Source organism: Eubalaena glacialis, chromosome 12 (assembly GCF_028564815.1).
Source record: "Eubalaena glacialis isolate mEubGla1 chromosome 12, mEubGla1.1.hap2.+ XY, whole genome shotgun sequence".
NCBI classification, from domain to species: Eukaryota; Metazoa; Chordata; class Mammalia; order Artiodactyla; family Balaenidae; genus Eubalaena; species Eubalaena glacialis.
The window spans coordinates 100,280,043-100,302,797 of NC_083727.1; the positions used below are offsets into that span (position 1 = coordinate 100,280,043).

Below are 22,755 nucleotides of genomic sequence, written 5' to 3' on the forward strand. Positions count from 1 at the left end.
ACAGAATGGGAGAAAATTTTTGCAAGTCATATATCTGATATGGGACCTATATCCAGACTATATAAGGAACTCTTAAAACTCAATAATAAAAAAAAAGAGAAATAAACCAATAAAAATAGGCAAATGAGTTGAGTAGATATTTCTGCAAAGGAAATATACAGATGGCCAATAAACAACATGAAAAGATGCTCAGAAGCATTAGTCCTTAAGGGAAGTAAAAACCAAAAGCACAATGAGATACTACTTCGCATCCAGTAGGATGGCTAAAATAAAAAAGATAGCAGGTGTTGATGAGGATGTAACAAAGATGTGGAGAAACTCATCATTGTACATTGCTGGTGGGAATATAAAATGGTGTAGTCACTTTGGAAGACAGTTTGGCATTTCCTCAAAAAGTTAAATATAGAGTTATCATGTTACTGAGCAGTTCCACTCCTAGGTGTGTGTTCAAGAGAGTTGAAACATGTATCTACCTAAAAACATGTACATGAATGTTCATAGCAGCAGTATTCCTAATAGCCAAAAAATGGAAACAACCCGAATGTCCGTCAGTTGATGGGTGGATAAACAACAATGGTATATTCATAAATACAGTGGACTATTATTTGGCCATTAAAAAGAATGGCATACTGATACATGCTACAGAATTTATTAACTTCGAAAAAATATTCTAAATGGCACAAGTCAGACGCGAACACCACATGTAGTATCATTCTATTACATGAAATGCCCAGATAGGTAAATCCATAGAGACAGAGTAGAGACAGAATGTAGATTAGTGGTTGCCAGGGGCTGGTGGGGGAGGGTGGCAAATGGAGAGCTGTTACCCAAAAAAAAAAAAAAGATCAAATTGCAAAAGTCATTGTTGGCTGATGGGGGGTGGACAATATAATCTCTAAGGCCCTCAAAGTCAGCTTAGCTTCTGCTTTCCAGATGAATGAAGGTAAGAAATAGTGAATGATCAGTTACTTTGATTTAGGCTTTTCTTCCCGTGCTTCCCCCCTAAATTTGCCTCCAAGAGCATCTTCAGCTGTATTACACAAGTGTCGATATGTCATATTTTCACGCAGCAGGATTCAGGTGGTCAGCAATTAGTGGAGTGAGTGTACACAGGGAATGGGGGCTCAGAGGAAACCCTCCAGGTCACAGGAAAGCCACAGAGGAAGGGTCAGCTTGGCAGGAACCTTCTGGGCTGCAGGCGAGCCACCCTGATGCCTGCAGAAGGCATCCAGGGCAGGAGGCTTCTGTGGAGAGAGGGTTATGGGAGGATTATCGCCAAGCTAGGGTGAGCTTGCAAGGTCTTCAGGGGACCTGATGTTCTGGATGGGCAGCTGGGGCTGAGCTCCACCAGATGTCCTCCCATCCACGCCGCCGACCCACTGTGCAGCAGCCAGAAACAGCAGGAAACCTTCTTTCTCCTGCAGTTAATCCTTTCTCAGCATCCTCTACTGAGAAACCTACTGTGTTGCTCATGTAAAGGAGAGATATTTAAAAGAATGGTGTCTGTTATCGCTGATCATATATTAAAGGGTGAATTTGGAGCTGAGAGGCAATAAATTGATCATTGGCTCATGCCCTTATTTCTTATGCTATAATTGTCGCATATATTACATCCACATCCAAGACAATATTGTATATATTTTTACTTGTATTTTGAAGAAATTAAGGGGAAAATAAACTTTTATATTTACCCAAATAGTTACCATTTTTGATGCCCTTCATTTCTTCCTGAAAATTCAAATTTTCCACTAGTATCATTTCTACTAAGCATAAAAATAATTTATCTTAGCATTTCTTATACTGTGGCTCTGTTGGTTACCTATTTTCTTACTTTTACTTTTTATCTGAAAATATCTATTTTACCTGAAAATATCTATTTTACCTTCATTCTTGAAGGATTTTTTGCTGGATGTAGAATACTAGGTTGACATTTCTTTTTTTTCCCAGCAATTTAAAGATAATAATCTAGTCTTTTCTAACCACCATAGTTTCTGATGGGAAGTCCACAGCTATTTGTATTATGTTCCCTGTAAGGTGTCATTTTTCTCTGATTGCTCTCAACTTTGTCTCTTTATTCACAGTTTTAAGGATTTGGCTCTGATATGCCTAGGCTTTATTTTTTCTTTTTATATTTATTGCTTGGGTTCAAGGAGATTCTTTCATGTATGTCTTTGGCCAAATTCAGGGAGTTTTCAGCCATTATTTGTTCAAACATTTTCTGCCTGTTCTGACCCATTTCTCCTTCTGGATCCCAATTACACTTGATAGACCTGTGTATATTGTCCCATGCGCCCCTGAGATTCTGTGCATTCCTCAGGCTGCATGAATTCTACTGACCTGTATTCAAGTACATAGACTCTTTCCTCAGTCATCTTCATTCTGCTTCTGGGCTCATCTGCCTTGAGTTTTTATTTCACATGTTCTTGAATCTCTGCTTGGTTCTTTTTACTCTTTTCTCTTTCTGTACTGAATTTGTATCTTTGGGATCAGTGCTCACGTTAAGCACAGTTCTGAAATTTGTCTTAAAATCTCTTCTTGTAAACCACACCACAGGATCAGGGTTGCTGCTGCTTCTGCCATGATCGAGGCAGCACAGAGATAGAAGTTTCCAAAGCTGCCAGTCCCAGATCGATAGCACTTCTGTCATCATCAGGAATCTCCTGAATCAGGAAGACATCTGCCATCTGTTCCAGAATCCTGCTGCATCTTCTGGGAACCGTATCATCATTCAAAAGGGATGCCCTGCAACCTGCCTTTCACCTCAAGTAATTCTGACTATGTCTTACATCAGATCGACTTACTACAAACATTTACATTATATCCAGAACCCTGTCTAAAAGAGAGTTTTAGCCTCTTTAGCACTGGAAACATGCTTGAAGAATATTTGAGTGGTGATCCCCGTCTACCTGCTGTGGACTGCTCCTCTAATTATTCAGTGTTCAAATACTCCCTTTTTCCCATATTCAAACTTCCACCAAATCTCAACAGCAACAGCAATGTGCTGTGAAAACATAATGCACCAGTGCTCTATAGAAATAAAAATCTATAGACCTCTTATCAAAAGGAAGGATTCAGTCTCGATCTTCTCGTGTGATATAGTGTGATGTGATGATCATCCCTTGCTAGTTCAGTCACAATTCTAGTTTGATACTTTGTAATTCATGGACTAAATTATAAAATACACAAACACACACACATACCCACAAAGAAGGAATAAAGTAACCCATCATGGCCTTCGGTTCTATAACTGGTTATAAGTCCATCATTTGTATTGATTTTCTTCCTCCACTGCCAATTACATTCTCCCTTTGTCCTCAGCCAGAACCTCACTTAGTTGATTTACCCAGAGTTTCATCCCTGAATGATCTGACCTTTTGGTCATCTTGCCTCATGAGGTTGCTGTAGTATTCTATTTATTTCTGCCACTTGGACGTGTCAGAAATAGAGGGCAATCCGTGGCTTCCAGATGTAATCTTCCCTGCTGACATGGCATTGTAAATGCCTGTTTTCCTCCACCATAGAGGTCAGTTGCACCAGCCAACACAGGAACTTCTTTTTTGCCGTTGGTACAGTGGCATGAAGAAATCCATGTAGCCAGGTGGAAATCTCAGCTTCCAGTTTACGAAGCCATTGTTCAGTCCTTTGGTTGGAACCATTTTCACTTGGTTATGTAGACCTCTGAGACAAGATCCAATGCCACAAGGATGGGAATAACGCTTTGCCAATAAATCATTAGATGTAATATTGAGAGTTCCCAGCCTTACTTTCATACCTTGGCTCCTGAACCTGTGTATTCTGGATGTGGGAGAAAGAGCATCGGATATTGGTCACTGGTTTAGAACATAAGTTTCCTATCACTCAGTCTTATAAGAAGTAGTATTCTAGCTGGAACTAACTGTTCAAGGAAAATTTACTTCTGTTTTTAGTTCCCGCTTGATCCCAATTTTGTATCTAGTACAACTACTTGATGACGGAGTGTTGCTGTGTATACCTAACCTTAGGTAACGCCCAGTTCAGATGAGCAGCTCTGGGCGTATAGTCACTTGGTGTCCCACTATCAGGCACTCATTCAGTCATTACTGGGGCCAAATAGCATAAGCAAGGAGTCTTTCTTTTTTCTATAAAGGGTAATATTTACTTGTCAAGAAAGTTATGACTTTCTTCCCAAACCCAAGTGCCCCCCCGCCTTGTGATTGTCTCATTAGGGTCAGCTACAGGTATACTGATTAGCTCCAGGAATATTGGCTCTTATTGGTCATAAGGTCCATGTGGCAAAGCCTCTTGTTCCCCAATGTAGACCAGCTAGAGATCTTAATAGGCTCCTCTGGGCCCTTCTCAAAGTTCACAGCCTTGTGGTTTCTCAATATATGCATCTGAGTAGAAAACCAAAGAAATATATGTTGCCTCAAATATCCAGAGACCCAGCAAGCATTGTATCTGTTTATTAGTGATAGTAAGTACATCTAAAGCAACATGTTTTTCACTTTAGGGGTATATTCCCACATGCCTAAGACCCAGAAACTGCCCAAGTGTTTCAGGCAACTGAATTCTGGGGTTCTCTCTCTGGAATGCATGTGATTTACCAGGGCCCTCAAAACCCCTGCCGTATCAGCATGACGTCATCAGTACAGTGCCCTGGCACGATGTCCTGTGGAACGTTTCAATGATCGGAATCCTATGAACTATTAAATAATGGCCCGGAGCCAGCGAGTTGACATAGCCTTAATAGGACAGGAAAAGTGCCCTGCTGTCTCCTAGGTGAATGCAAACCCCCAGATCAAGACCTGTCTAACATGTATCAGAGGCAGGGAGCTACATCTGGAACAGTAATTAGCACTGTGTAATTACAAACACCACCCGATTAATTTTGTGATCATTCACTGTTATTCTCCAAGATCCTTCAATGTCCTGCACAGGTCAAATAGGCAAATTTATTGGGCATGTGGTAGGAATTTCCACCCCTGAATATTTCAAGACTTCAACGTGGCACTGAGCTCTGTGAATCTTCCAGGTGGATCTATAGATCCAAGCACCTTTGGGAAGACTGAGTTTACAGCAATGACTCCCTAAACCAGTGGGTCACCAAGATGGCATCCCGCTGCTTCTACTAGGATTAAGAACCTGGAAACGCAGGAAGCCTCTGAACCAGCTGCAGGATAAGCCAGAACTGTGCCGCCTCTGCTACAGTCCGCGCCCGCAAAACGCATGCCCTGAGGCCGCTTCTCTTCTTCCGTAATGCACTGCTAAATCCGGTTCTCAAATGAGCGCTCAGATTGGCAGAACTCAAACCTCACCCAAAATCCTAACAGCAGAGGAATCTGGGGAAATTTATTTCTAGCTCCTCTGTCCCTGAAATGCAGAAAGATGTGCTAGAGTAGAAAATGATGGCGTGGGTGTTGGCAGGTCCTTCCGTGGTGTCCGCTGCAGTTGCCTCATGCATAATGTGAGCCCAGGCCTCCACGTCAGCCTCTCCCAAAGTTCCACTGCATTTACAAAAGGGCAAGTGACAGTTAAAATGTAAGGAAGAAGAGAGGCCATTTTATAACAATATTCACAGAATTTTAAATCACCTTAATGGCTCTATACTTAGTCTTTGCTCTCGTTTGAACCTCAGTCATATTGGGGAGACAGTCACGGTTCATAGCTGTATTGTGGAAAAGCTCTTTGTGATGGACTTTCCTTCTCAGCAATGTCCTCTAAAAGGACTGTATTAACTCTAGACAAATGGATTTTATTTCTAGTATTTAACTTCTTAAGGGTCAATGAATTACACGTATAACCTTCAATGCTTTTACATTATTATCCTACATTATAACATTTAACACTTATTGGGCACTTGCTAGGGGCTGGACACTGTTAATCAGTTTTGCTGTCTAACTTAGTATGCACGACTCTATGTAGTGGGTGCTGTCCCAGTCACTGTTTTGCAGATGTGTAAGCTGAGACATAAAAGGTTAAGTAAGTTGTTAGTACAAGTTAGTAAGCATGGAGTTGGGATTTGACTCAGGCAGTGTTGGGGTCCAGAGTCTGTAGCCTACCCTGTCACACTTTCATTTCATCCCCATTCTGTAAAGTCCCTTTCAGTTTATGGTGAAATTTTTCTTCTCTTTAAGTTATCTCCTAAAGATTAAATATTCAGGAAAAAAGATAAATAAACAAAGCATCAGTGAAATACTCAACCGAAGTTTTTTAGAGCTAAGGTAAAAGTACTCTTTTTTCAGGTACAAATTAAAATGTTGTAAAACATGTGACATCCAATAAGTCATACTGGAGAGTTACAAAAGATGGGAGTCTTAGCTAATTACATTGTTAGGAAATAACAATGATAAATAACTATGATTTTCTATGATAATAAATTGATGTGGTTTTAGTTTTAAATTTGATAAGTTGATTTCAAAAATTATTATTAACAGCTAGTTATGCATGTCCAGATTTATAATAGAAATTTCTTTTAAAGTCTATAATCCATTCACTTAGTGTCACTGATTAACTTTTAAAGTATATTATTAAAATATCAGTTTGAGAAATATCTATATTAAGTATACATCATAAAGGACACAGATGGCATTTCCTAGTTTCATATGGCATTAGTTATTTAAGCATTGTCATTTAAACATTTTACATATAAAAGCAGTGTCTCCTCAATATGATTTTAAGCCCATAGAGAACAATGGCAAGGCAAATGCTGTTTCTGTGTTTTGAGATACTCCATGAAGCCTGCTTTCTCCCAGATATATTAAAGGAAAGATTTACTAAAATTCCAGATATGAGTTATACACAACTTAATGTGAATTATAATCAAATGGCCTTTCTCCTACTAACTATAGGGGATATAGTTTATTGTCTCCCACAATCTTTTGAAATTTTTTTAATGACGAGTTCTTTTGCTGCCTCTAGATGAAAATTCAGAGTCCCACATTTCTTTCTCCTCACTCTAAAACATTGTGACTTTAGACTTTTGACTAGTGGAGAATAAACAGCCACGCCCACACCCACACCTGTCCCTCTGCAACGTGGAGGTGGGACTCTCCCCAAAAGCGTCTTCAAACTTTTTCCTCTTACCCTGTTTATACACCTCTACCTCTATATCTCCATATCTATTGGGTGGGCCAAAAGGTTCGTCTGATTTTTTTCCGTAAGATGGCTTTAGTAGCACTTAGTTGTCTTTAACTTCATTCGAAACAATTTTGTTAAGACTGTATGTGACAGCTGTCATATCAACGTGCTTTTAAAAAAAAGACATCAAAATTGGTGAATTTTTGTGTAGCCATTCTAATATTGAAGATGAAAGGAAAAAAAGCAACAGTTTGGCATATTATGCTTTATTATTTCAAGAAAGGTAAAAGTGCAACAGAAACACACAAAAAGATTTGTGCAGTGTGTGGAGAAGGTGCTGTGACTGATTGAACGTGTCTAAAGTGGTTTGCGAAGTTTCTTGCTGGAGGTTTCTTGCTGGATGACGCTCCACGGTCGGGTAGACCAGTTGAAGTTGATAGCAATCAAATCGAAACAATAATTGAGACGTTATACCACACGGGAGATAGCCGACATACTCAAATCCGACTTTTCCAAATCAAGCGTTGAAAATCATTTGCACAAGCTTGGTTATGTGAATCGCTTTGATGTTTGGGTTCCACATAAGTTAAGTGAACAAAACCTTCTTGACCATATTTCCACATGCGATTCTCTACTGAAATGTAATGAAAATGTTCCATTTTAAAAACAAATTGTGACGGGCAATGAAAAGTGGGTACTGTACAACTGTGTGGCACAGAAGAGATCGTGGGGCAAGTGAAATGAATCACCACCAACTATACCAAAGGCAGGTCTTCATCCAGAGAAGGTGATGTTGTGTATATGGTGGGATTGGAAGGGAGTCCTCTATTATGAGCTTCTTCCAGAAAACCAAACGATTAATTCCAGCAAGTACTGCTCCCAGTTAGACCAACTGAAAGCAGCACTCAATGAAAAGTGTCCAGAATTAGTCAACAGAAAACGCATAATCTTCCATCAGGATAACACAAGACTACACGTTTCTTTGATGACCAGGCAAAAATTGTTACAGCTTGGCTGGGAAGTTCTGATTCATCCGCCGTATTCACCAGACATTGCACCTTCGGATTTCCATTGATTTAGGTCTTTACAAAATTCTCTTAATGGAAAAAATTTCCATTCCCTGGAAGACTGTAAAAGGTACCTGGAACAGTTCTTTGCTCAAAAAAATAAAAAGTTTTGGATAGATGGAATTATGAAGTTGCCTGAAAAGTGGCAGAAGGTAGTGGAACAAAAGGGTGAATATGTTGTTCAATAAAGTTCTTGGTGAAAATGAAAGCTGTGTCTTTTATTTTTACTTACAAAAATGAAGGCACTTTTTGCCCCACCCAATATATTTAGTGGGTAAGGGCTTGAGAGTCTTGTTTTATCATCTTGATTCATTCTGTATGTACTCTATCTAAATGATATGATCTTTTGGTTCTTCAGCTAAAACTTCCATTTTAACACCTTGTCACACATTTCAAAATATTAACTGCTATAAAATTTCATTACTTCTATTATGATAATCTGTCTGTTTCACAGTTTTGCTTGAGACTGACCCAGAATTATGTTGACACTTTTTGTACTCCCTGCAGCATGGAGCTCAGCAGTAAATTTTAGAAAGTGCCCATTAAATATATTTTGAGGTAACTTGATAGAAAATAGAAACCTACTCATTTTGATCTTTAGTTTCAGGTGCAGCATTATGTCTCTCAGAGTCTGGTAACCCTGGGAAGTTGCAGCTTGTTGAGAAAATCTATAATATCTCTGCTTCTGTCAGAAGTAAACAGCTTCGCTGATGATCTGGGCGCCATCAATCAGGTACATATAACTTGACACTGTAACTTTCATTTATAGTTAATGCAGCTGTAGACTTTTCTTTCCCTTTCTCCTCCCCTCTCTTTTTGCCAGGCTGATATTTTAGTCGTTACCTTATTTCTAATGTACATGAATACTGTTGCTGCCTGCTGAAATTACAGAAAGATATTTTCAGAAAATAGTTTTCAAAATAATGCCATTTTATCATCCTTACTTACTTATATGTGCCAAAGGTGTCACTAGTGATGGCAAAGGAATGGCCTTAAACCTCTCCAAGAAGGCAGTGTGTTCCTAAAGCAAAGCAGTGAGAGGAAAGTGAACAGGAGAGGATGATAAGTGGAGAACAGCCTCTGACCAGTCGTTCTTATTCCTAATTGCTCATGACACTCATGTGGCTAACTTTAAATATTCCGTTGCCAAGCCATATGCCAATAGAGTTAAATGGAGGTCTCTGGGGTTAAGACGCAGGTATTGGTATTGTTAAAGTTCTCCAGATGATTCCAGTGTGCAACCAAGGTTGAAAACAATGCTCTTTTATCTGTGCAGAATCTTGTGTCACTGCTGACAAATGTGTCTAAGGAATAGAAGTCATTCCCATGTTTGTTTGTTTTTTAAGCTAGTGTATCTTTTTTTTTTTTAATTAATTTATTTTTTTATTTATTTATGGCTGTGTTGGGTCTTCGTTTCTGTGCGAGGGCTTCCTCTAGTTGTGGCAAGCGGGGGCCACTCTTCATCGTGGTGCGCGGGCCTCTCACTATCGCGGCCTCTCTTGTTGCGGAGCACAGGCTCCAGACGTGCAGGCTCAGTAATTGTGGCTCACGGGCCTAGTTGCTCCGCGGCATGTGGGATCTTCCCAGACCAGGTCTCGAACCCGTGTCCCCTGCATTGGCAGGCAGATTCTCAACCACTGCGCCACCAGGGAAGCCCCATTCCCATGTTTTAATGTTGACAGTGGCATATTATGTGTTCACTTTCTCAGCTCACTTAATATTATTATTGTTTCTGTGGTTAGAATTAAGCACAAATAAAGGAAATCAGAGACAGAAATGTTTTGGTAAAGAGAAAAATTAATAAGAGAAATATATATATTTATATAATATTAAATGCTTTTAACCAAGTTCTTACGTCTAAGTTCTCTACATTTAATAACATATTCCAAAATATTATATAATCTACTTGAATTCAACCAGTGTCATGGTAAATCATCTAGTCAGCAGTTTTTCAAGTGACTGTTAAATGGTGAACGCTTGAAAGAGCTCTGTTAGATATATTTTTTAAAAGTAGTTGTTACTGATCTCAAGGAGCTAAAAATCCATTTGAGAAAGAAATAAGGCACATTTACTAGTGGAAAAAAAACAGTGAAGTGTTAAAATGCATGGTGCCGTTTGTAGGAGCTCCAAGATCAAGGAAGTGATCAAGGTAGGTTGCAAGTCCCTGAAAAGATTTCATGAAAAAGGAACAGCTTGAAAAATGAATTTAAATTGAAAAGGAGAGAATACATAATGTTGAGGCACTGGGTGTTAGTTTTAAAAAGTGTGCCCAGAATTCTGAGGAAACAATGTGAGGTCATGGCATTAAAAATAGGAAGCAATGTGGGAAATTAGTTTGATGGAATCAGATTTGTGTGGAGAATAACAAAACACAGAAAAGAAAATTTTATTTACATATTCTCATTTAATTTTTACCAAAATACATGAAGTAGTTATATTATTTACCTAGTTTATAGATAAAGAAGTCAAGCCTTAGAGCAGTTAAGCAACTTGACCAAGGTTGCAGAAAGAACATATGCTAAGAGCCATAATTCAAACCCAGGCATTCTGATTGTTAAGCCACTTTAGAATAAGAGTAACAATAACACAACAACAAGAACTAGTTTTTGGCGGGTAATATGTGTTATGCTTTACCCGAATTGTCCCATTCAATCCTTTTAGTAACCCTTCAAGATATTAGTATCGTTGTTTAGAGACAAGGAAACTGTTCATCAGCATTCTTAACAATGGATAACAGAATTCACTCCAGCCAATTTAAGCAGAAAAGGATGCATGAATAGCTATGGAATTGTTGAAGAAGAGACTAGGCCGTACTTTCATGAATGACCCCCGCAACTACCCAGCTGAATAGGAATAGGCTCCAAAGGAATTGCTGCCTTTGCCGTCATGACCAGGAAGTTGCCTGCTGACTCAAGGAGCTACTACTACAGACACAGGGTCCATAAAACAGTCCTGCTGCAATGTACAACAGCCAGATATATGCCCTGTGTTGTCCTGTCTCACTATGTGATTCACTTTCAACTAATTCAGTTTTTGTGAGTGCGTTTATTTCTAAGCCAACAACATATTCAGAACCCTAGCATCAAGGAAGTATAGAAAATGTAGTTTTATGCTTTTTCAGCTTCTTTACTCTAAAAGGGTGATAGAATGACTAATGATGTAGTCAGTCCAAGGTGTCTATCACATGTAAGGCTCAGAAATTCAGTAACATGGTGGTAAGAGATGGCATCAGAATAGGAGGGAATACAGGGCAAAGGGCATGAATGCAGGGAAGCCATTTATTCGGGACTCTCAATGTAATTAGTCTTCCACAAGCAGGAGTAGAAATAACCACTTGTATATAAGAAGTGTTATCCAAAGGACTCAAGAAAAGATTTAATGTGAAGGAGAGAGAAGAATCAGTGCAAAAATTAATATTATAATAAAACTAAGAGATAGGAAAAATATCACTAAGAAGAATTAGGTAAATGGGAAGCAATGCTTCTTTGTGAGCAGAAAAAATTGAGTTTGTAAATATTGAATATGAGGAAATATTGAAATAATCTAAATATAGGCAGATGGAAATATGAAATTAAAACTTGAGGGAAAGGAGGGAACACACATAAAAATTAAGGGAATATCACTATATGGCAATCATGAAATCATAGTCAGAAAGAGAACAGGGACTCAGGGAAAAGTTCTGTGGAATGGGAGAGGCAGATGTACAAACAAGGAAAGAAGACAAGCTTTATTTTAATATTAGATGTTAGCTGACTATTATAAATGTCAGGCTTAAATGATTTAATTTTTCATCAGCTATAAACAGTAATATATATTATATATAATATGGATTATGCAAAAAAATCTATAAATAAAAATATAAATATTAAAGTCATACTACATATTTTTTGACTTTCCAGTTTTATTTATGTCTCTTAGACATAGTCTTATTGTTGGACATATAGGTCATTGCTGTATACATTTTGACCTCTGATATAAAACTTAACATTAACTATTTTCTGAAGTTGATTCATGGAGATACATTTCAGAAGTTGACTTTATTGCATTAACTGCATTCAACTCTTATTGGTGATTTGCATCTCAAACTTGCATATTAAGATGATTTTTTGGAAAAAGCATAATAAAATGTCTAATTATTTTTAAAAAATAAAATTTCTTGGAACTTATTAAAAAGTATTTAAAAAGTCATAAAGTTCATTGTTAACAGAGTAGCCTTCCCAATGTAAACAGCTAAAACTCTGGACAAATATATGACTTAGTGAATTTCAGACAATAGGCAGTACAAAATTGCAATTCCTGAAATAAGGGAAGCAAACTATGTGAGCCTCATGATTGCCTTGACTTTTGGCATGGAGGCCCTTTCTGGACTGTGGCACAGGTGAAGCCCAGCAAAGTCCCAGCAGTCTCACTGAACTGATGGGGCAGAGACTGGAGTTCCAGAGAACTGATGCAGAGAATTTCTGGGTCGGGGTCATGGAGAGAAGAAAACCCTGAAAAGAAGAGCTCAAGAAATTTGAACAGAGGTTTTCTGGATTATTTGTTGAATACTAAGCTGCACATGTGTAGGAGGACACTTCACAAGGCCAAGCAAAGAAAAACTACTCAGGAAAGAAATATTACAAAGAAATTGTGAGCTGCATAATGGCCAGACCTCACACAGTGCTTGGGACCATCCAAATTCTATCCAGATATAATGGCAAGACCTTACTTAATAAGGCATTCAGTATAGACCTTAAAATGTTACAACTTAGCAGTATAGTACTTTATAGTCCTAGGAAAAGGCTATGCTGGAGGGATTCTAACAGAGCTTGGAAACACACCTTGAAGATTTCTTGCTGATGCACAGCTAGATTAGCTGCCTGCTGGAACAACATAATACAGAAGCTCAACAATATGATATCATTAATGTCTATATCCATTCAGACATCACAGCATGTGAAAAAGAAAGAATGTATAACTCATAGCCATGAGAAAAAGCATCAGTTAATAGAAATAGAACCAGAAATGACAGAAATAATGGAATCAGCATATAAGGACAAAGACAGCTATTTATATATATATACATACATACACACACACACACACATATATGTGTGTTAAAAGAAAAGTGAAAAAAACCCCCACAGAATGGGAGAAACTATTTGCAAATGATATGACTGATAAGGGGTTAATATCCAACATATATAAACAGCTCATACAAGTCAACATCAAAAAAACCAAACAACCTGAATAAAAATATGGGCAGAAGAACTGAACAGACATTTTTCCAAAGAGGAAATGCAGATGGTCAAAAGGCACATGAAAAGATGCTCAACATAGCTAATTATCAGGGAAATTCAAATCAAAACCACAATGAGATTTTATCTCACACCTGTCAGACAGGCTATCATCAAAAAGACAACAGATAACTAATGTTGGCGAGGATGTGGAGGAAAGAGAACCCTCATACACGGTTGGTGGGAATGTAAATTGATACAGCCACTATGGAAAACAGTATGGAGGTTTCTTAAAAAACTAAAAATAAAACTACCATATGACCCTCCTGGGTATATATCTGAAAAACACTAATTAGAAAAGATACATGCACCCCAATGCTCATAACAGTATTATTTATAATTGCTGAGTTATGGAAGCAACCTAAGTGTTCAGCAAGAGATGAATGGATAAAGATGTGATCTCATACACACACACACACACACACACAGTAGAATACCATTCAGCAATAAAAAAAAGAATAAAATTTTGCCATTTGCAAAAATGGAGAGGATTATGTTAAGTGAAATAAGAAAGAAAGACAGATGTGATATCACTTAATCTAAAAAATACAACAGGGAGGGAGCTTCAAGATGGCGGAGGAGTAAGACGTGGAGATCACCTTCCTCCCCACAAATACATCAAAAATACATCTACATGTGGAACAACTCCTACAGAACACCTACTGAATGCTGGCAGAAGACCTCAGACTTCCCAAAAGGCAAGAAAATCCCCACGTACCTGGGTAGGGTAAAATAAAAACGAAAAAACAGAGACAAAAGAATAGGGACGGGACTTGCACCTCTGGGAGGGAGCTGTGAAGGAGGAAAAGTTTCCGCACACTGGGAAACCCCTTCACTGGCGGAGACGGGGTGGGCAGGGGGAAGGTTCGGAGCCACGGAGGAGAGCACAGCAACAGGGGTGCAGAGGGCAAAGCAGAGAGTTTTCCGCACAGAGGATCTGTGCTGACCAGCACTCACCAGCCTGAGAGGCTTGTTTGCTCACCCACCGGGGCGGGTGGGGGCTGGGAGCTGAGGCGTGGGCTTCTGAGGTCGGATCACAGGGAGAGGACTGGGGTTGGCTGCGTGAACACAGCCTGAAGGGGGCTAGTGCGCCACGGCTAGCCGGGAGGGAGTCCGGGAAAAAGTCTGGAGCTGCCTAAGAGGCAAGAGACCATTGTTTCAGGGTGCACGAGGAGAAGGGATTCGTTCCCTGTCTGTCCACAGAAGGCAGAGCACTGCCTAAATGAGCTCCAGAGACGGGCACGAGCTGCGGCTATCAGCGCGGACCCCAGAGACGGGCATGAGACGCTAAGCAGCTAAGGCTGCTGCTGCCACCACCAAGAAGCCTGCGTGCAAGCACAGGTCACTATCCACACCTCCCCTCCCGGGAGCCTGTGCAGCCCACCACTGCCAGGGTCCCGTGATCCAGGGACAACTTCCCCGGGAGATCGCACGGTGCGCCTCAGGCTGTTGAAAGTCACTCTGGCCTCTGCCACCACAGGCTAGCCCTGCATTCTGTACCCCTCCCTCCCCCTGGCCTGAGTGAGCCAGAGCCCCCTAAGCAGCTGCTGCTTTAACCCCATCCTGTCTGGGTGGGAACAGAAGCATGAGGGCAACCTACACGCAGAGGCAGGGCCATGAACCCCAGGAGCTGTGCAAACAAAGAAGAGAAAGGGAAATCTCTCCCAGCAGCCTCAGGAGCAGCAGATTAAATCCCCAGTCAACTTGAAGTACCCTGCATATGTGGAATACCTGAATAGACAACGAATCAACCCAAAATGGAGGCAGTAGACTTTGGGAGCAAATGTAGACTTGAGGTTTGCTGTCAGCGACTGACGTGTTTCTGATTTTTATTTTTATCTTAATATAGTTTTTAGCGCTTGTTATCGTTGGTGGATTTGTTTATTGGTTTGGTTGCTCTCTTCTTTTTTTTTTCTTTTAATAATTTTTTAATTTTAATAATTTTATTTTACTTATCTTTTAAATTTTTTTTATTATTCTTATTTTTTCTTTCATTTTTTCTCCCTATTCTTCTGAGCTGTGTGGCTGACAGGGTCTTGGTGCTCCGGCCTGGTGTCAGGCCTGAGCCTCTGAGGTGAGAAAACCAAGTTCAGGACATTGGACCACCAGAGACCTCCCAGCCCCACATAATATCAATTGGTGTTAGGTCTCCCAGAGATCTCTGTCTCAACACTAAGACCCAGCTCCACCCAACAGCCAGCAAGTTACAGTGCTAGACGCCCCATGCCAAACAACTAGGAAGACAGGAACACAACCCCATCCATTAGCAGAGAGGCTGCCTAAAATCATACTAAGTTCACAGACACCATGAAACACAGCAACGGACCCAGCCCTGCCCACCAGAAAGACAAGGTCCAGCCCCACCCACCAGAACAGACACCAGTCTCCTCCACCAGGAAGCCTACACAAGCCACTGAACCAAGCTTACCCACTGGAGGCAGACACCAAAAACAACGGGAACTATGAACCGGCAGCCTGCAAAAAGGAGAACCCAAACAGTAAGTTAAGCAAAATGAGAAGACAGAGAAACACACAGCACATGAAGGAGCAAGGCAAAAACCCACCAGACCAAACAAATGAAGAGGAAATAGGCAGTCTACCTGAAAAAGAATTCAGAGTAATGATAGTAAAGATGATGCAAAATGTTGGAACTAGAATGGAGAAAATACAAGAAACGTTTAACAAGGACCTAGAAGAACTAAAGAGTAAACAAACAATGATGAACAACACAATAAATGAAGTTAAAAGTTCTCTAGAAGGAATCAATAGCAGAATAACTGAGGCAGAAGAATGGATAAGTGACCTGGAAGATAAAATAGTGGATATAACTACCACAGAGCAGAATAAAGAAAAAAGAATGAAAAGAATTGAGGACAATCTCAGAGACCTCTGGGACAACATTAAACATACCAACATTCAAATTATAAGGGTCCCAGAAGAAGAAGAGAAAAAGAAAGGGTCTGAGAAAATATATGAAGAGATTATAGTTCAAAACTTCCCTAAAATGGGAAAGGAAATAGTCAACTCCAGGAAGTGCAGAAAGTCCCATGCAGGATATATACAAGGAGAAACACGCCAAGACACATATTAATCAAACTATCAAAAATTAAATACAAGGAAAAATATTAAAAGCAGCAAGGGAAAAGCAACAAATAACATACAAGGGAATCCCCATAAGGTTAACAGCTGCTCTTTCAGCAAAAACTCTGCAAGCCAGAAGGGAGTGGCAGGACATATTTAAAATGATGAAAGGGAAAAACCTACAACCAAGATTATTCTACCCAGCAAGAATCTCATTTAGATTCGACAGAGAAATTAAAACCTTTACAGACAAGCAAAAGCTAAGAGAATTCAGCACCACCAAACCAGCTTTACAACAAATGCTAAAGGAACTTCTCTAGGCAGGAAACACAAAAGAGGGAAAAGACCTATGAAAACAAACCCAAAACAATTAAGAAAATGGTAATAAGAACATACATGTTTATAATTACCTTAAATGTAAATAGATTAAATGCTCCAACCAAAAGACATAGACTGGCTGAATGGATACAAAAACAAGACACATATATATAGTGTCTACAAGAGACCCACTTCAGACTTAGGGACACATACAGACTGAAACTGAGGGTATGGAGAAAGATATTCCATGCAAATGGAAATCAAAAGAAACCTGGAGTAGCAATTCTCATATCACACAAAACAGACTTTAAAATAAAGACTATTACAAGAGACGAAGAAGGACACTACATAATGATCAAGGGATCAATCCAAGAAGAAGGTATAACAATTGTAAATATTTATGCACGCATCATAGGAGCACTTCAATACATAGGGCAAATGCTAACAGCCATAAAAGGGGAAATCGACAGTAACACAGTAATAGTAGGGGACTTTAACAACCCACTTTCACCAATGGACAGATCATCCAAAATGAAAGTACATAAGGAAACACAAGCTTTAAATGATACATTAAACAAGATGGAGTTAATTGATATTTATAGTACATTCCATTCAAAAACTACAGAATACACTTTCTTCTCAAGTGCCCATGGAACATTCTCCAGGATAGATCATATCTTGGGTCACAAATCAAGCCTCGGTAAATTTAAGAAATTTGAAATTGTATCAAGTATCTTTTCTGACCACAATGCTATGAGACTAGATATCAGTTACAGGAAAAAATGCGTAAAAAATACAAACACATGGAGGCTAAACAATACACTACTAAATAACCAAGATATCACTGAAGAAATCAAACAGGAAATCAAAAAATACCTAGAAACAAATGACAATGAAAATACGGCGACCCAAAACCTATGGGACGCAGCAAAAGCAGTTGTAAGAGGGAAGTTTCTAGCAATACAATCCTACCTCAAGAAACAAGAAAAATCTCAAATAAACAACCAAACCTTACACCTAAAGCAGCTAGAGAAAGAAGAACAAAAAACCCCAAAGTTAGCAGAAGGAAAGAAATCATAAACATCAGATCAGAAACAAATGAAAAAGAAATGAAGAAAACAATAGCAAAGATCAATAAAACTAAAGCTGGTTCTTTGAGAAGATTAACAAAATTGATAAACCATTAGCCAGACTCATGAAGAAAAAAAATGGAGAAGACTCAAATTCACAGAATTAGAAATGAAAAAGGAGAAGTAACAACTGACACTGCAGAAATACAAAGAATCATGAGGGATTACTACAAGCAACTATATGCTAATAAAATGGACAACCTGGAAGAAATGGACGAATTCTTAGAAAAGTACAACCTTCTGGACTGAACCAGGAAGAAATAGAAAATATAAACAGATCAGTCACAAGCACTGAAATTGAGACTGTGATTAAAATTCTTCCAGCAAACGAAAGCCCAGGACCAGATGGTTTCACAGGCGAATTGTATCAAACATTTAGCAAAGAGCTAACACCTATCCTTCTCAAACTCTTCCAAAATATAGCAGAGGGAGGAATTCATTCTACTAGTTCCTCTAGCAAAACACTAGCAGAACAGGATCCAACAGCACGTTAAAAGGATCATACACCATGATCAAGTGGGGTTTATCCCACAAATGCAAGGATTCTTCAATATATGCAAATCAATCAATATGATACACCATATTAACAAACTGAAGGATAAAAGCCATATGATAATCTCAATAAATGCAAAAAAAGCTTTCAACAAAATTCAACATCCATTTATGATAAAAACTCTCCAGAAAGTAGGCATAGAGGGAACTTACCTCAACATAATAACGGCCATATATGACAAACCCATAGCCAACGTCGTTTTCAGGGGTGAAAAACTGAAACCATTTCCTGTAAAATCAGGAACAAGACAAGTATGCCCACTTTCACCACTGTTATTCCACATCCTTTTGGAAGTTTTAGCCACAGCAATCAGAGAAGAAAAAGAAATAAACGGAATCCAAATTGGGAAAGAATAAGTAAAACTGTCACTTTTTGCAGTGACATGATACTATACATAGAGAATCCTAAACATGCTACCAGAAAAATACTACAGTAATCAATGAATTTGATAAAGTAGCAGGATACAAAATTAATGCACAGAAATCTGTTGCATTCCTATACACTAACGACGAAAAATCTGAAAGAGAAATTATGGAAACACTCCCATTTACCATTGCAACAAAAAGAATAAAATACCTAGGAATAAAGCTACCTAAGGAGACAAAAGACATTTATGCAGAAAACTATAAGACAGTGATGAAAGAAATTGCAGACAATACAAACAGATGGAGAGATATACCATGTTCCTGGATTGGAAGAATCAACATTGTGAAAATGACTATAGTACCCAAAGCAATCTACAGATACAGATTCAGTGCAATCCGTATCAAACTACCAGTGGCATTTTTCCCAGAACTAGAACAAAAAAGTTCACAATTTGTATGGAAACACAGAAGACCCCGAATAGCCAAAGCAATCTTGAGAAGAAAAACGGAGCTGGAGGAATCAGGCTCCCTGATTTCAAATTATATTACAAAGCTACAGTAATCAAGACAGTATGGTACTGGCACAAAAACAGAAATATAGATCAATGGAACAATATAGAAAGCCCAGAGATAAACCCGCACACATGTGGTCACCTTATCTTTCATAAAGGAGGCAAGAATATACAGTGGAGAAAAGACAGCCTCTTCAATAAGTGTTGCTGGGAAAACTGGACAGGTACATGTAAAAGACTGAAATTAGAACACTCCCTAACACCATACTCAAAAATAAACTCAGAATGGATTAAAGACCTACATGTAAGGCCAGACACTATAAAACTCTTAGAGGAAAACATAGGCAGAACACTCTATGACATAAATCACAGCAAGATCCTTTTTGACCCACCTCCTAGAGAAATGGAAATAAAAACATAAGTAAACAAATGGGACCCAATGAAACTTAAAAGCTTTGCACAGCAAAGGAAAACATAAACAAGACAAAAAGACAACCCTCAAAATGGGAGAAAATGTTTGCAAATGAAGCAACTGACAAAGGATTAATCTCCAAGATTTACAAGCAGCTCATGCAGCTCAATATCAATAAAACAACCCAATCCAAAAATGGGCAGAAGGTCTAAATAGACATTTCTACAAAGAAGATACACAGATTGCCCACAAACACAGAAAGGATGCTCAACATCACTAATCATTAGAGAAATGCATATTAAAACTACAATGAAGTATCACCTCACACCGGTCAGAATAGCCATCATCAAAAAATCTACAAACAATAAATGCCAGAGAAGGTGTGGAGAAAAGGGAACCCTCTTGCACTTTTGGTGGGAATTTAAATTGATACAGCCACTATGGAGAACAGTATGGAGTTTCCTTTAAAAACTAAAAATAGAACTACCATATGATCTAGCAATCCCACTACTGGGCATATACCCTGAGAAAACCATAATTCAAAATGAGTCATGTACCACAATATTCATTGCAGCACTGTTTACAATAGCCAGGACATGGAAGCAACCTAAGTGTCCATCGACAGATGAATGGATAAAGAAGATGTGGCACATATATACAATGGAATATTACTCAGCCGTAAAAAGAAACGAAATTGAGTTATTTGTAGTGAGGTGGGTGGACCTAGAGACTGTCATACAGAGTGAAGTAAGTCAGAAAGCGAAAAACAAATACCGTATGATAACACATATATATGGAATCTAAAAAAAAAAAATGGTTCCTAAGAACCTAGGGGCAGGACAGGAATAAAGACACAGACGTAGGGATTGGACTTGAGGACACAGGGAAGGGCAAGGGTAAGCTGGGACGAAGTGAGAGAGTAGCATTGACATATATACTCTACCAAATGTAAAACAGATAGCTAGTGCGAAGCAACTGCATCGCACAGGGAGAGCATCTCGGTGCTTTGTGACCACCTAGAGGGGTGGGATAGGGAGGGTGGGAGGGAGACTCAAGAGGGAAGGGATATGGGGATATATATATATATATATAGCTGATTCACTTTGTTATACAGAAATAACCCAACATTGTAAAGCAATTATACTCCAATAAAGATGTTAAAAAAAAAAGAACTGGAAAAAAAAAAAAAAACTAGTGAATAAAACAAAAAAGCAGACTTACAGATATAGAGAACAAACTAGTGGTTACTAATGGGGAGAAGGAAGGGGTAGGGACAGTATAGGGGTAGGAGGAAAGAAAGGGTTATTATGGGATTACATAAAATCATGTGTATGAAACTTTTGAAAATTGTAAAGCATTATAGAATTTAAGGAACCTTTCATTCAATTAAAAAAAGGAAAATATGAATAATAAGGAGAAAATAGGAAATTTCAACATAAATATAAAAGCACTGTATACCAATAAAGCTGTTAAAAATATAATAGATAAATATAAATATGAAAAAATTTTGACAATAATCTCAGCAATTTAGATTAAACACACACATTCCTTGAAATTTGAGAATTACGAAAACTGATTCAAGAAGAAATAGAAAACCTAAATTACCCTATGCTGATTAAATAAAGTGTATTTAAATTTATAAACTTCTCTACAAAGGCCAGTCCAGGACCAAATGATCATGCATTTAAGGAAGAAATAATAGCACTCTTACACAAACTCTGTTTAGACAATGGAAGAATAAGGAACATTTCTAACTCATTTCATGAGACCATAAGTACTTCAGTATCAAAACCAGACTGACATTACAAGGAAAAACAAAAACAAAAACAAACTCAGAATATCTCAGATGAACACAGAAGTAAAATCCTTACTGCATATTATTAGATAGAATCCAGCAGCATATAAAGAAATACTACATGATCATCAGGTGGTATTTATCCCAGGAATGCAATGTTGTTTTCTCATTCATAAACAATCAATATGATTCATAATATTAACAGAAAACCCATATTATCCGAGTATATGCAGAAAAATCAGTTGCCAAAATTCACCACCCGTTCATGATTTTTTAGAAAAAATACAAAAGTAAGAATAGAAGGAAACTTTCTCAACTTAAGAAATTTTGTTTTTTATGAAAAACCTACAGATATCCCAACAGTGAAAGACTAAATACTTTCCCCCCAAGATGAGAAACAAAGGAGGATGTCCTCTCTCATCTCTTCTAGTTATCATTGTACTGGACCTCCTTGCCATTGCAATAAGGCTGCTGTACTTTGAGAAAGGAAGAAGTAAAACTATATTTAGAATCAACATGACCAGGAACAGAGAAAAATCCTAGAGTTTACCAAAAAGCTACCAAGTAGATAATCCTGCAATAGAGCACACACATACGGCCAGTTGGTTGTAGACATATCTTAAGGTAATTTGATCAGGAAAGAATGGATCAACAATTCAATAAAAAAATGAGCAAGAGATTTAAACACATGAAAAAATATATACTAATGGACAGTACATACATGAATAATGTGCAGTTTGATTAGTCAGAAGAGAAATACAGTTACAATAATGGCTAAAATTTAAAAGGCTAACAATACCAAATTTTACTGGGGTTGTACGAAGTCATAAATTGCTAGTGAGCATATAAAACAGACTGGCAGTTCCTCAGAAAGTCAATCATACACTTACCACATGGCCTAGCAATTCAGCAGCTACGTTGACAAGAACAATTGTCTGTGAATGTTCATAGTATCTTTAATCTTGAGTATTAATCTGAAAATGACTCATTTCCACTGACAGGAGGATCAATGAGTAAATTATCTTAAACATACTTAGTAGAATATTATTCAACCATAAAATGTATTGAGTCAATGATGCACACAACAGCGTGAATGAACCTAAAACATACTAGGCTAAGAAAAATAAACCAGACCCAAAAGAACATATATGGTTTGACTAAATTTCTAATCAGTTCTGAAACAGGCAAAA

At 38.4% G+C, this 22,755-nt stretch overlaps 1 protein-coding gene across 5 annotated transcripts in view; it reads left to right on the top strand.

Moving 5' to 3' along the window:
- MEI4 (meiotic double-stranded break formation protein 4) overlaps positions 1–22,755 on the top strand; it is a 230,445-nt gene that overhangs the window by 156,417 nt on the left and 51,273 nt on the right. For 4 of the 5 annotated variants that reach the window (XR_009702933.1, XR_009702934.1, XM_061207358.1 and 1 more), the window contains exon 4: positions 8,725–8,856. The exons of the other annotated variant lie outside the window; for it this stretch is intronic. Coding sequence is in view for 2 of the 4 variants with exons in the window: in XM_061207358.1 (XP_061063341.1) it covers positions 8,725–8,856 (132 nt within the window). In the remaining 2 variants the exon portion in view is untranslated. The remainder of the gene's footprint in view (positions 1–8,724; positions 8,857–22,755) is intronic. 5 annotated transcript variants of the gene reach the window in all.